At 33.7% G+C, this 14,162-nt stretch overlaps 1 protein-coding gene across 2 annotated transcripts; it reads left to right on the top strand.

Annotated features, from left to right (window-relative positions):
* The first annotated feature begins 3,840 nt into the window (after window positions 1–3,840).
* Window positions 3,841–9,697, top strand: LOC132036720 (pentatricopeptide repeat-containing protein At1g05600). 2 transcript variants are annotated; one of them, XM_059427099.1, is made up of 3 exons: window positions 3,841–3,973; window positions 4,884–6,472; window positions 9,452–9,697. In XM_059427099.1, the coding sequence occupies exon 2, from the start codon at window positions 4,909–4,911 to the stop codon at window positions 6,430–6,432; it is 1,524 nt and encodes a 507-aa protein (XP_059283082.1). In that variant the 5' UTR covers window positions 3,841–3,973; window positions 4,884–4,908; the 3' UTR covers window positions 6,433–6,472; window positions 9,452–9,697. The 2 variants fall into 2 exon arrangements, with proteins under 2 accessions (XP_059283082.1, XP_059283081.1); XM_059427098.1 differs by lacking the exon at window positions 9,452–9,697 and having other exon boundaries at window positions 4,884–6,591.
* Window positions 9,698–14,162: the final 4,465 nt, after the last annotated feature.

Below are 14,162 nucleotides of genomic sequence, written 5' to 3'. Positions count from 1 at the left end.
GCCAACCAAAATTTGAACAGGAACAAGGAGCTGCGGCTTCTTAGGTCTATATATCCCCTCTTTGGTTTTAAAATTGAGCCGTTTCCCATGAGAGTTGATTTACTTTTTCCCAAATAATTTTTTATAATTGACATAAATGGCGGTCCACCAAAATAATAGTCAACAAAATACTCCGTATTTATGTATATATGAATATTTTTTGGATATTAATTAATGTATAATATATAAAATATACACATTATACACATAGTAATATATATTTTTGTCAATATTTGGCTATCGAATGTAATTATTTTTTTACCGACCGGCCAAATGTGTAACTTTACTTTATTTCAAAATCAGTTTGGCCTGGGATTTGGACTTCAAATTTGAAGTTTTGATTTGAAATCAGTATTTTTTTTTATGAATGTGAACGAAACTTCAACTTAAATATCAAATTTTAAAAAAATTAGGATTTCAAATTCCAAACTGTGATTTCAACTTTTGTAAAATGTAAAACTTGATCCATAAATTTAAAAAATGCATAGCTTCATCACTTATCTAGGCTCAAAGGGTCCCAAAATATGTAAGAACGTTCTTGTTGACAACTTCCTAGCTAAATATGGGTCAAGCATAAGTTGTCATTGCCTATCACCCCCGATAAGTGGGCAAGCTGAGGTGTCGAGCAAAGAGGTGAAACAATTTCAGAGAAAATTGCCAACGCAAATAGGAGGGATTCCCCAACAATATAGGCGCATGGGACCCATTGGGACCTCGCCGTACAAACTAGTTTATGATAAAGCATGTCACTTATCAGTTGAACTAGAACACAAAACCTACTAGGCTATCAAAAAGTTAAAATATAGATATGGAGTTGGCGTGGAAAAAAGGTTGTTTCAGCTCAACGAGCTAGATGATTTTAGGCTAAATGCATATGATAATGCCAAGTTAGTATACTAAGAGAAGACCAATAGATGGAATGACAAGAACATTCAACATTGCCATTTTTAGTCGATACAATTGGTGTTGCTATTCGGTTCTAGGTTGAAGTTATTTCCTGAAAAACTGAAGTCGAGGTGGTCTAGACCATTTGAGATAGTGCTTGTGGCGGCACCTGGAGCTACTAAATTGAAAGCACCGAATGTAGAGATTTTTTTTTTTTTTTTGTAAATAGGCAAACGGTGAAACATTATTGGGGAGGTGATGTGGATCGTCATAAAACTATCATAATGTTGCCGGACTCTTGGAAAGTGATATAGTCGCGCCACGACTATGAATACGGTGCATCTTGGGAGGCAATCCAAGCCTTTTTTAATTGCTTCCCTAGCTAATTCAGTTTTTTCTTTTCTCCTATTCTTTTATTTATGTTCGTTGTATATTTTTGTTTTTACCTTCTTCTTTTTCACGCGTTGCCACTTTTCAATGCGGTCAAAAGGAGAAAGAAAGTGTTGGGATGCACTTGTGTTGGTACCATTAGTAAAGTTCCAGATGATTTAATGAAAAAGTTGACAATCAAAAACTCCTTAAATATATAGGTGCAAAACTCGCGAAAAACGTAATAGTTGCGATATACCATTTTACCTTTTTTTTTTTTTTTTTTTTTATTACATACACCAAAGAAAGTTCGAAGTGGCCAATCAACCGAGCTATTAAAATCCCTATTTTTTTTTTACCATTATTTCTTAGGCCTCGTTTGGAAAACCACAAGGTAATTGAAATTAGGTATAATTGGGTGTAATTACACGGTTAGCTTTTTTATTTGACCGCATAATTACGCTAGGTGAAAATTGAGCGTAATTGAAAGAGTGTAATTACACTCTCCAATTCTCAAGGGGTCGTAGAATTGGGTATAATTACACCCTGTAATTACAGGGTTACATTTTAGTTTTTTTCTTTATTTGTTTTATTTTAATTTCTTTTTTTATTTTTACTTTTTAATTAATTTATTTTTTCTATTATTTTAATTTCTTTTTTTTATTTTTCCTTTTTAATTATTTTTTATTTTTTAACATATTTTTTCATATTATTTATCTTTCATTTCCTTTCTTCTCATTCCTAACCTTAACATCTCGTAGTTCCATGCAATTGCTCGTATTTTTTTAATTATTTTATTCATTTAGCATAATTGTGTTATTATTCTACTTTTTAAAACTACACCTATTAATATTACAAAGAATTAGTCATTAACAAACTTAGCCTATAATGAGCGATGTTATTAAAGTACAATTTCATTGTGAATGAGGTTATAGACTTATATTTTCCCTTTTTTAAAAATAAATAAATTATATTTACTTAAGTTATGTTGGAACTTACTTTGTAATGTTGGAATTTGACATAAGAGTTTTATTTTGAACTTTTTCTTTTAGATTTTGAATTTAGGTTATTATTTTTATTTTTATTTATTTGCTTTAGTACTATTGACTTTTTATTTCACATTGCATGCTGTTTTTTCACTTACAATTGATTTTTTTTTTGTCAGACATTTGAATTATGTTATGGCATTATATTTGTAAATATTTTTTTTTTTGGGTCAAACATCCAATCCATGATGTTCTCACAAAAAAAAACTCTGCTTTTAAGTTTTATAATTAATTAAAATATTATTAATTTGAAAAATAGATATCAATTATTTTTTTACAATATTAGTTACAAATATATGATTATTATTAAGAAAATTTTCAAGAAAAAATGTGTTATTAAATAACTAATTTAATATCATTTATAAAGGCACATGTTTTTAAATATTAATTTTAATTTTTTATAATTAAATTTTATTTTTAAATTAAACTAACGCGTAATTAGAATTAAAACGGCAATTTTTAAAACCCAACCCAACCCTAAAGGGCTTTAGATTTAAAAGGCTATGGACGGCCGACCTTTTCTCCGAGGCCTTCACAATGCTAGCCCAACCCGCCCTTAAGCAGTGTCGCGTGACAGCCAGCAAATTTTTAAACTATTACGATCTAATATTAGGAGAGTCGGATACATAAAAATAATATACATATAATAAATATATTAGCCGGCGATATTGCAGAAACTTCTCATTCAACTAGTATGTGCCTTTTTTAGTTCTGTCCCATAGTTTATAACTTTGTATATTGTTTGACATGAAACTACTATGAAATTTAAGAACTATGATGAAATTTCAGTTGTCATATACAGATTAGGTTCGACCTTTCACTTTCACAAGATTAGTTTGAAACATGTTTGATTTTAATTAGGAACTGATTCTAATTATTCAATTATTAATTTAAAATGATTGATTTAGTATATAAATTTATACAATTTTCTCTCATGATAACTAAACTCATGATGAGAGTAGAAAAAATTAATCTAAAACGTAACCAAATAGAAGAAAGTTAGTTAAACTACAGCCAAATAGTTTAATCTCAACTATTATTAGTACTCCATAATGACATTGAGGTAGTTATCTTTGTGATTTGATGCAATCCTTTCCAATTGAATCCTGTCAATACTAATTTTCAGCTAACAAAAGCAAATCTATTTCAGTTTGAAGAATTTGAAACTAGAAAAATCAGTATTTGTCCTATTTACTTTAGCCTCACTGCCGCCTCGACTCACCCCTTGAGGCCAAGCATGGGCAAATGGGGTTGGGCCAAAACTCTCACTTCTAAAGGGGCCTGAAAAACCTCAGCCCAACCCTACCTGCCGAACGAAGCCAAGGAAGCCACAAAGCGACCTAATTTTTCGATGCCTCTGTAATTATACTCATGAACAAACAACATACGTCATTATTATAACGTAATTATATTCTGACAAATAAATAGATCGTTGTAATTATAATACTGTGTATACTGTGTAATTACACCAATTCGAATTACCGCGTGGCTTTCCAAACAGACCCTTGATGAAAAGGTGAAAATCCTAGGACTCAATTAGCAGTTAAAAGGCATTGCGAAAACAACTAAATAAGTCGTTGGGACTAAGCTGATATACACAGAGCCATAATACAGCCGGCAAAGGAGCAAATCAAGTAAGCTCTCTCTCTTTCTTTTCTTTAAGTTTGCGTTTTTGAATAGTTTCATGAGCTTAGGAAAGCATTCTTTTGGAGTTGGGTTTGATTTCCTTGTTACTTATTGCTGATTCTTGGTCTGTGAACTATAATTCCCACCATTTCTGGGATGGTAATTCCATTACCCAACTGTTGAAAAAGAAGTGAACTTAATGCACACCACGTGTTCGATACATCGCTTGAGAGGGAAACGAGCTTGTTGGTGAAGTCTGAGTAACCGAGTGTGGGGTAGTTTGGTAGATCGTGGACCACTCTAGCTGGAACTTGTCGTGACTGTGATTGAGTCTTTGGTGTCGAAAGGGTAGTTGTGTTTAAGGGTGTGTTTGGTATGAAGGAAAATGTTTTCTTGGAAAGCAAGTGGGATTCTTACTTATTTTCTAGTGTTTGGTTAAGCAAGAAAATATTATCCAAGAGCATTTATGTGTAATCTAGCAAAACACCATGGGTGGGATGGGGTGAGGATTGTGGGTTGGGGTGGGCGGGGGTTGGGGGTGGTTGGGTTAGTGGGGAAGAGACAATGAACTTGGATATCACTTATGGAACTTGTTTAGTTGTGAAATGTTTTCCAAAAATTTTGACCAACCAAACATGGGAAAATTGAAAAATATTTTTCAGAAAATGTTTTCCTCCATACCAAACACACCCTAAGTATTGTGTAGCCATTTCACTAAATAATTAATTCCCTGCACGACTGTCCAGTTCATTTTAAGTTCGAATGATGGGTGAGGAATTATGAATGAAGTAAGTTGACACATGAATTAAGTTCAAGAATTTACTACACACCATAATGTCAGTTCTTGATGGAGTTCTCGGAATATGAAATTGCCGTCCTTTATATATGGCTAATAATATCTCTGATATATTGTTTCAGAATCATATCAAGTTTGCTGGTGCTTATGGGCATAAGATGGCCAAGGATTCTAACGCCGAAGCAGCTCTCACAAATAATACAGAGCCAGAAGAACCCACTAAAAGCGCTTCAAATTTTTGAAGAAGCAAAATGCAAGTATCCAACTTACCGTCACAATGGTCCTGTCTATGGAACTATGATTAATATTTTAGGCAGATCAGGTAGAACAACTGAGATGAAGAGAATAATTAATCAGATGAAAGAGGACTCGTGTGAGTGTCATGACACAATATTTGTGAACGCCATTAGAAGCTATGCACAAGCTGGATTAACAAACGAAGCCATTTTTCTTTTTAAGTCTCTTCCGGAGTTCAATTGTATAGAATGGACAAGATCTTTGAATACTCTTTTGGAGATATTGGTCAAAGAATCTAAGCTAGAATATGTTTATCAGCTATTCCTTGAGTACTCTTGTGGATGGGAAGTGAAGTCTCGGCCTCATTTCTTGAATTTGTTGATGAATGTTCTTTGTAGATTGAAACGTTCAGATCTTGCATTGCATATTTTCCAAGAGATGAGTTACCAGAATTGCTATCCAAACAAAGAGAGTTATAAGATCTTGATGAGGGGCCTGTGTGAGGAAAAGCAGCTCAATGAGGCTACTCATCTGCTGTACTCAATGTTCTGGAGGATATCTCAGAAGGGAAGTGGTGAAGATGTTGTTGTATATCGAACTCTATTGGAAGCATTGTGTGATAATGAAGAAGGGGAGGAGGCCATACAAATTCTTGGTAAGGTATTGAGAAAAGGACTTAAAGCTCCTAAAAGATGCTACAAGCAGATTGACCTTATTCATTGCCAGAATGGTGCAGATACAGAAGCTATGAAAGTTTTGATTAATGAAGCTCTGATAAAAGGCATGATTCCCAGTTCAGATAGCTACAGAGCAATGGCTGTTGACTTTTATGCCGAAGGCAAGATTGATGAAGGTGACAAAGTGCTCAAGGAAATGCATGACAGAGGCTTCAACCCGTCAGCGGCGATTTATGAAGCAAAGGTAGCTGCTTTGTTCAGGGATGGCCAGGTTGACGAGGCAATTATGGTCATTGATTGTGAGATGGTGCAAAAAAACTGTGTTCCAAATATTAGATTGTATAATGCAGTTATAAAAGGCCTATGCCATGAAAGAAAATCTACTTCTGCTGTTAAGTATTTGGAAAGGATGTCTAGACAAGTAGGTTGCGTGCCAAACTATGAGACTTATGAAACTTTGGTAGATGGGTTATGTAAAGATGGTAAATATATTGAAGCAAGCAAGATAATGGAGCAAATGTCAATCAATTCCTTTTGGCCTAGAGTTGGAACTTTGAATTCTCTTATCCAAGGTCTTTGCCAAGTAGGTGATATACACAGTGCAATGATGTGTTTGGAAGACATGATCTCTCTTGCCTTGACTCCAGATATCCATGTGTGGCAGTCATTAGTAGATGCAATCTGTTGTGAAAATAGTATGAATGAGGCTTCTTTCAAGACACTAGAGCAGCTACAGACACCTTATCATAGTCTATAACTACAACACAATTGCTGGATTTCCCCCTTTTTCTTTTCTGGTAATAAGCTTTTTCTGCTTAACAAGCCTTCCGTTTCTATTTTCCCTTTTCCCTAGCTCTGAATTTTAGTTATCAGCCTTGATTCAATTGGTAATATAACTATGATATGTTGACCTCAATGTCCGTGCTTCGTTTAGTAGATTCAAGTCGTTGCATATTCAAGCTGTACATTCACCAAAGAGGGATAAATATCTAGCAAAGCTTATATAGCTGGTTTCTTATGTATACAACATAGTTTCTGTACTTTTAACTAACCAAATAAAAGTTATAAGTTGAAGGAATTACTCTATAATGTAAAATGTAATGTTCTATTCCTGGCTGGACATAAACTAGAGTTTACTACTAGGTTTCTGTGAGGTAAGTGGAAAAGAAGCTCAATAGGAAGCCAATTCCATTAGCTAACAATGAGGTTAGCAGAAAAACAAAACAGAAATTGCTAAAAGGGCATCCTATGTGTTCAAACACTTCTTAACATAGGAGATGGTTATGGGATTAATGAAGGATAGAATATCTATTTTTGAAATCTAGATGCAAGAACCCAGGTGCATATAGTGCTTGAGAAGATATTGAACTGGCTTATGGTTTTAGCATGAAGGTTCCAAAAAAATGATGTCAACCTCTAAATTGCTATAAATGTCTACAAGAGGGGTGTTAATTATCTGCAGATGCAGATGAATTAAGATAGTTGATATTTATCCAAAGCTGTCCAGCTTTTGAGACTTGAAAAATCAAAGGCAGTATATTCAATTTATGATGTTGAATTTAGGCTGTAATGAACATGGAAATACTCTTAAAGTAAGTGGACAGATAAGAATAGGAGGTAAAGAGAGGATGGTGTAGTATGTACCATGGCTAATAGAAATTGTCTGAACCTTATGAAAATGTACATATCTAGCATGTGTGTGACCTAAAAAAGATGGTAGAAATGTAGGGAGGAAAAGCGGATTGAAACAAAAAAATGTCCATACATGTGTAAATTGAGAAAACAAGACGGTAAATAATAAAAGGCAAACAAGAGTGCCAGCTACATAATGCGATCCTACTGAGATTTTTATGTTATGGTTGTTAACGTTGGATAGAACCTTAGCAACTACAGTGACTGAGACTTCAAGTGTCTTCTTCCTTCTTTTTGATCGATTGCCTATTATCAGTTTCGCTTCTTTTCTTTCTACAATTGGAAAAAGTTCATTCTTGCATTTCTATTGATAATCTTCCTAGGTGCTTTGTGCCTAGTTTAATTGGTTCAATTTCCCTCTATTCTTTTTGCGATTGGATACACATGCAATTTTCTATAACAGAGATTTAAGAGAAAGATTAAGTAATAGTTCTTAAGATTCAGAAACAGTGAAATGAGATCTAGAAAACAAATATATCATGATCTTTCTGAACTACTCTGTGTGTGTGAGGTGTCAGGTGTGTCCAAAAGAAACTAAAAAGAGTCCTTGGCCCTTAAGAGGGAGCTCAAGTATGGAGTCCTTGTACCAGAGATGCACTCCTCTGCTGTAGGACAAGGTTACTGTGAGCAGTGGCATCAGAAAATATTAAATTAATATTGTGTTATGGAAGTGTATGGCCCTTTTTGGTCATGCTTTCTCTTGAGCCGAGGGTCTTTTGGAAGCATCCTCTCTACCTCCCAAGGTAGGGGTATGGTCTGCGTACACTGGGTTTGTTGTTGTTGAAGTGCATGGCTGAGAGGAGATATAATGAGCCTTGATTGACATTGGATTAGTTAGAATAAGCGATAGTTTTAGCAAATAAATGAAGGACCAATAGTTGCCTGGCTTATTTAGTCCTCCTGAACGTAGGCTTAATTCTATGGACATTTTTTTTTGCCGTATTCATGTCTTACTTCGTGTATTAATCCAATCTAGAAAAAGAGCAACACAGATCCACATGTTTTACTTTCCTTGGAGTGCTGATTTAAAAATTATGAAAGATAAACTCTGGTTTCATTTTCCTGCTAAAAACTTGGAACCCTCTTAAGAAGTAAGGGGGGAAAAAAAAACTTCTCCATGATATCATTAAATAGAACTAAGAATGGCGGTCTAGAATCTATATTCTGATACTTTTAAATCAACTGAAGTTGTTCTTCAAAGTGAATTTTGGATACGTTGTTCTTAAAATTTGTGCAGAAAACAAAGCAAGTGCAAGTGAAGTCTAATAGCAATATGACATAGTGTAACAAAAAGGCAAGGGATTTTCATTTATTATAGAAAAAATAACTTGACTGTTGACTAGTGAAAGTGTTATATTCTTTACTGGAAAGGTAACTGCAGATTTTTGAATATTTTGGTAGCTGCAAATTGATGCTACTGATAGTTCTCTTTTTATTTTTTATTTTTCAAAGCTTTAGGACAACCATATGCACTGCCAACACTTTAAATGGTTTGATTGTTTAAGTATGCTAAACTTTTCCCTAACCTCGGACATTATAGAACGTTCTATTGCTTTAAGTAGAAAGGCATCTCCATTATGTAATTAAAAATCAGTTTCTCGTTTTAATCTGAATTTACGTTGACTATAGTTGAGACATAAAGTTAGTTAATATTACCGAATCTTCTGAATTCCTTACAAAGTTTGTTCCTCTATATTATGAAACATTAATATGTTCTGAATATTTAACCGGATTGACATTACTTCCTTTTTAGGGATCCTGTCGTGTTAAGTTGTTCTAGCTACAAAATGCAGGAAACATTGTTCAAAATCTATCCCACCAAAAGCATCTTCAAACTAAGCACAATATCTTACCATCAAGAAAAGAGAAGATCTCAAATCTAGCACAACTCAAAACAACCTACAACCAAAGAAGAACAAAAAAATAAATTAAAAATACACAGCTCAAAGTAGCTATTAGGAACATTCTAGTTTTACAACCTATCATTCCGATTCTAGTGATTTCGCAATTTTAGAGTCTCCAATGTTCTAAGGGGAACCAATGAAATGGTTTATTATCTTCACTTGGATTATATTTGTTTGCAGAATATCTACCAGATTGATCAATGGGATGGGAAGTAACAGACTTGGGGTTGGAATGAACTGAGGAAGGTAACATGTTTTGTTAGAGGTATAAATGGCGTAGAAGATAATAAATGTTGAATAGTTTCAGATGAGAGCAAAAACAAAGAGTTATCATTAATAATAGTTATGTGTTTGTATAGGTTTCTATTGTTGTGTGTGTGTGTAAAAGTACACTATTTTGTTGTACATGACAAGTATGAAGTGAGACTTTAACTCTTAGGTCTTGGAAAGAAGTATAAGTTTGGGATATCCCGTTTTTTGTCCATGATAAAACGTTTATCCTTCTACCAAACACTGATATCTTTATGGTATCGAGCATTAGGTCTTGAATTTATTTAAAACCGTTTATTGATATCTTTATGGTATCCGACAATTTTGTTTTCAAGCTCCAGTGGCCTTTTTCTCGAGTCTCTCATTTTCTCCCTCTTCTCTCCACCAATTGATAACAATTTTCCCCATCAAACTCAACGCCTTCAACTATCTTGTATGGAGGATACAAGTTCTGCCGTTAATGCAAACTTTAAAAATCAATCAATTTATTGATTCTGAACCAATATCAATCACTCATGAAAATGAGAAAGTGGAAGAACACCCTGATCCAAAATTCATAGAGTGGAAGGAAATTATGTCCTTGTTAGAAGTTGATTCTCTAGAACAATGACAAAGGAATTAATGTTCTTGATCATTGGATCCTCCATAGCCAAACAAGTGTGGCAATGCCTTGAAGACAACTTCGCTATGAAACTCAACGCCTTCAACTATCTTGTATGGAGGACACAAGTTCTGCCGTTAATGCAAACTTTAAAAATCAATCAATTTATTGATTCTGAACCAATATCAATCACTCATGAAAATGAGAAAGTGGAAGAACACCCTGATCCAAAATTCATAGGGTGGAAGGAAATTATGTCCTTGTCAGAATTAGATTCTCTAGAACAATGACAAAGGAATTAATGTACTTCATCATTGGATCCTAGCCAAACAAGAGTGGCAATGCCTTGAAGACAACTACCTGCAAACAAAGAAAACAAGTTTCAATTGAAACACAAACTTCAAAGTATATATTAAATTAGCCTCGAAAATTGTGGATGAATGCTTAAAGGAGTTCAAAGAAATTTGTGATTGCCTCACACTATACACAAGTCCTTAGATGAAGACAACAAAGTTATAGACTTTGCTAGAGGAGTCGGGAGCAAGTGCAAGATTCTTAGAATAGTAATGTTAAACCACTTTATCCTACTTTTAATCAATTTATTACCCCTCACAGAGGCTTTCAGATGAGAAAGGATGATGAACAAATTGGACGCCACAATAAAATTTGTTGCTCAAAGATCCTAAAGAGGGAGTGAGAATTCTCTAAAGGAAGAGGACATTCAAAAGGAAGAGGTGCTAGACCTCCAAACTCATTGAATCAAGATAATATTTCGGTGGTTCACGCGCAAATCAACAAAAAGAGCAACACCATTCTAACCCTTGTCAGATATGTGGAAGAAACAACCATATTACCCTCTCATGTATTTATAGATGTGATTATTCGTATCAGGCATAACAAGAAGCACCCCAAGCTTTAGATGTAGTTTCTCCGAGTAACCAACCTGACAACAAACTTCACATTTATTCGGGGACTAGCCATCACGTGGTAGGATTCGCAGGTATACTTACCAATCCTTCACCCTTTAAAGGACATGATTTGGTAATGGTAAGAAATGGTGATAAACTCAAGATTACACATGAGGGGACAAAAACATTGATGGGAAATTGCACTTAAGGGATGTCTTTGTTGTACTTGATTTAAAGAAAAATCTCATATCGATTAGCAAACTTGTGAAAATAATGAACGTTAACTTGAATTCTAAACAAGAATCTATCGTTAAGAATAAGAAAATAGGGAACACACTGGTAAAGGTTAGTAAACAGAATGACCTCTATACCCTAGGAGGAGACTCACACTAAGCCTTAGCATCTAAGAAGTGAGAGAGTATTAGACACAGTTTCACACCAAATACGACATCCACATACAAGAATCTTAATTTTTTGTATACGGATAGGTGAGTTAATGTTAGTGAATGTAAATTCTTGAAGTACATAATTCAATGATTAGGTAGTGTATTTATTTAATTTTGAGATATTGAAAAGCTACACAATTTTTCATTGTTGACATCAATGAAAGAACTAATTATAAAACCTCTACAAAGTTTTCAAATCTAGAGGGAACCACATTAAATGAGAAATTATCATAATAGGATTTCATTTGCTAAATACAATAAATTCACGGTTAAAGACAAAAAATATAGCAATATAATACTGTTTGCGTTACATATCTTTGCCTCCTTTTTCAACTTCATTGTTATTTGTTGTTGGTACTATCTACAAAATACTTATATTCCTTCAAGCTCAACCTAGTTTTTGGTGGAAATGCCGAGGTAAGTGAGAGATTTTTTTCATTAATTCTTGACAATTTCATTTTGCAGAATTTTACTCAATATATCTAAGACTACTTTATTTGATTTTCTCTTTTTTGTTGATGTGTGAATGCTTCGATTTTCTCTTTTTGATGATCTTGAAATGTTTGAATGCTTAAAGAACATGAACAAATTAAATTTGAGTCAATCATGTCTATTGTGATTCAAATTTGCCTTTGATTCTCTTTAAATTTTATTTTTTAATCTACGCGAGATATGAAAAATGCCGCTAGTCATTTCTGATAGTTTGAAGAATATCTATTGGTAGAAAAACATATAGCCTAAGACATGAGTCATGTATGGTTTTCCACCAACAAATATTCTTCAAACTATTAGAAATGACTGACAATATTTTTCATATCTCGCGTAGATTAAAAAACAAAAAATCATGAGAATCAAAGGAGACTTGATCTACACTAGATATGGTTGACTCAAATTTTAATTTGTTCACGTTTTCTAAGCATTCACAAATTTCAAAATATTTAAAAAGAAAAAATTGAAGCATTCACACACCATCAAGAAAGAGAAAATCAAATATAAGTAGCCTTAGATATACCGAGTAAATCCTACAGAATGAAATTGTCAATAATTAATGGGAAAAATCCTCACTTACCTCGGGATTTCCACCAGACACTAGGTCTAGTTTGAAGGAATATCAATATTTTGTAGATAGTGCGAACAACAAATAACAATGAAGTTGAAAAATGGGGCAAAAATATGTAACGCCAAACAATATTATATTGCTAGGTTTTTGTCTTTAACCGTGAATTTATCGTATTTAGCAAATAAAATTCTATTACAATATTCTCTCATTTAATGTAGTTCCGTATAGATTTGAAAATTTTGTAGAGGTGTTATAATTAGTTTTTTCAATGATGTCAACAATGAATAATGGTGTAGCTTTTTAATATTTCAAACCTAAATAAATGCACTATCTAATCAATGAATTATGTACCTCAAGTATTTACATTCACTAACATTCACTAATCAATACAAAAAATGCAAGATTCTTCTACCAAGTATTTGAAACTTGTAAAGGAATGCTTGAATGCTGCAGCTTGCAGAGATATTTTTAGCGTTTGACCACGAATTCCTCTAGGTTTTTGTTTTAATTTTGGTGTCTTTTTTGAATTATGAAGCCCCCTATTTATAATTGTAGGATTGAAAGAGTTGTGATGAGGACAAACTTTTTTCGGCCAATTAGACTCAAGTGACATGACGATATTTGATTGGTCGAAACATGTCGTTTATACATGTGACACATTAACATTGACATTTGCTTTGACTAGGAATGCTATGTCATTTTGACATGTGGCGTGATCCTGTTGGCTCATTCCTTTACTTGGCATGCCACATCATTTGACACGTGACACCGGACCGTAACAAAGTGGCTTCATCATTTGAAGCCCAAATCACGGACTACCCCAATAAAACAGAACCATTAATTAAAGGGTCATTTGCACAAATGTCCCTATTTCGGGGTGGTCTTTAATTTTTGTCCCTCAAATTTGTGATCTTTCGTTTTTACCCTTCAACATTTTTGGGGTGGCATAATTTAGATTTCGCTCGGCATATTTTATGTTTAACTTTGGCATATGTATCATAACATCCACACAAATTATGTCGGATGAGGCAAAACTTTCAACACTCAACATAATCTGAAAAATATTACAAAACTTATGCCGTATAACTTAATTCCTATGAACTTATGCCGAGCGAGGCAAAAGTTTAGTTTTCGAAGATAAAAATATTACAGAAATTATGACGAGCGAAATAAGTTTGGATATTTTCATTAAATAAGTAGCAGCGACAAAAATTAAAGAACAATAAATTTATATGACCTGGCTTGATTTATTATGAAAATATTATTTGTTAGCATGCACTCCTCCGAACTACGGCTTTGAAATAATTATTTTCCAAAAATAAAATTTGGCATGATATAGTTTTGCCAAGTGAAATGGCACACGACATCTTTGTTTACCTGCCAGAGCATTTACAAAGGAGCTTTCGTGTGTGACAACTGAGGTACATATTATTTGCCCATCACGAACTTGCTTTAATAATGGCACTATCCAATAATATCCATGTAAACAAAATACACCAATTTTTCTTGCGTGAGATGAAGAACACTATTGTTTCCAAAAGTGGATGTAATTTCTCCATGTTTTCTTTCACCGTATGTAGCCTTCCAATTAGATTAGGATACAAAC

The sequence above is a fragment of the Lycium ferocissimum genome, chromosome 11 (genome assembly GCF_029784015.1).
Source record: "Lycium ferocissimum isolate CSIRO_LF1 chromosome 11, AGI_CSIRO_Lferr_CH_V1, whole genome shotgun sequence".
Classification (NCBI taxonomy): domain Eukaryota; kingdom Viridiplantae; phylum Streptophyta; class Magnoliopsida; order Solanales; family Solanaceae; genus Lycium; species Lycium ferocissimum.
Note: the sequence above shows the minus strand (reverse complement) of the source record. Positions and strands in the feature narration are given on the sequence as shown.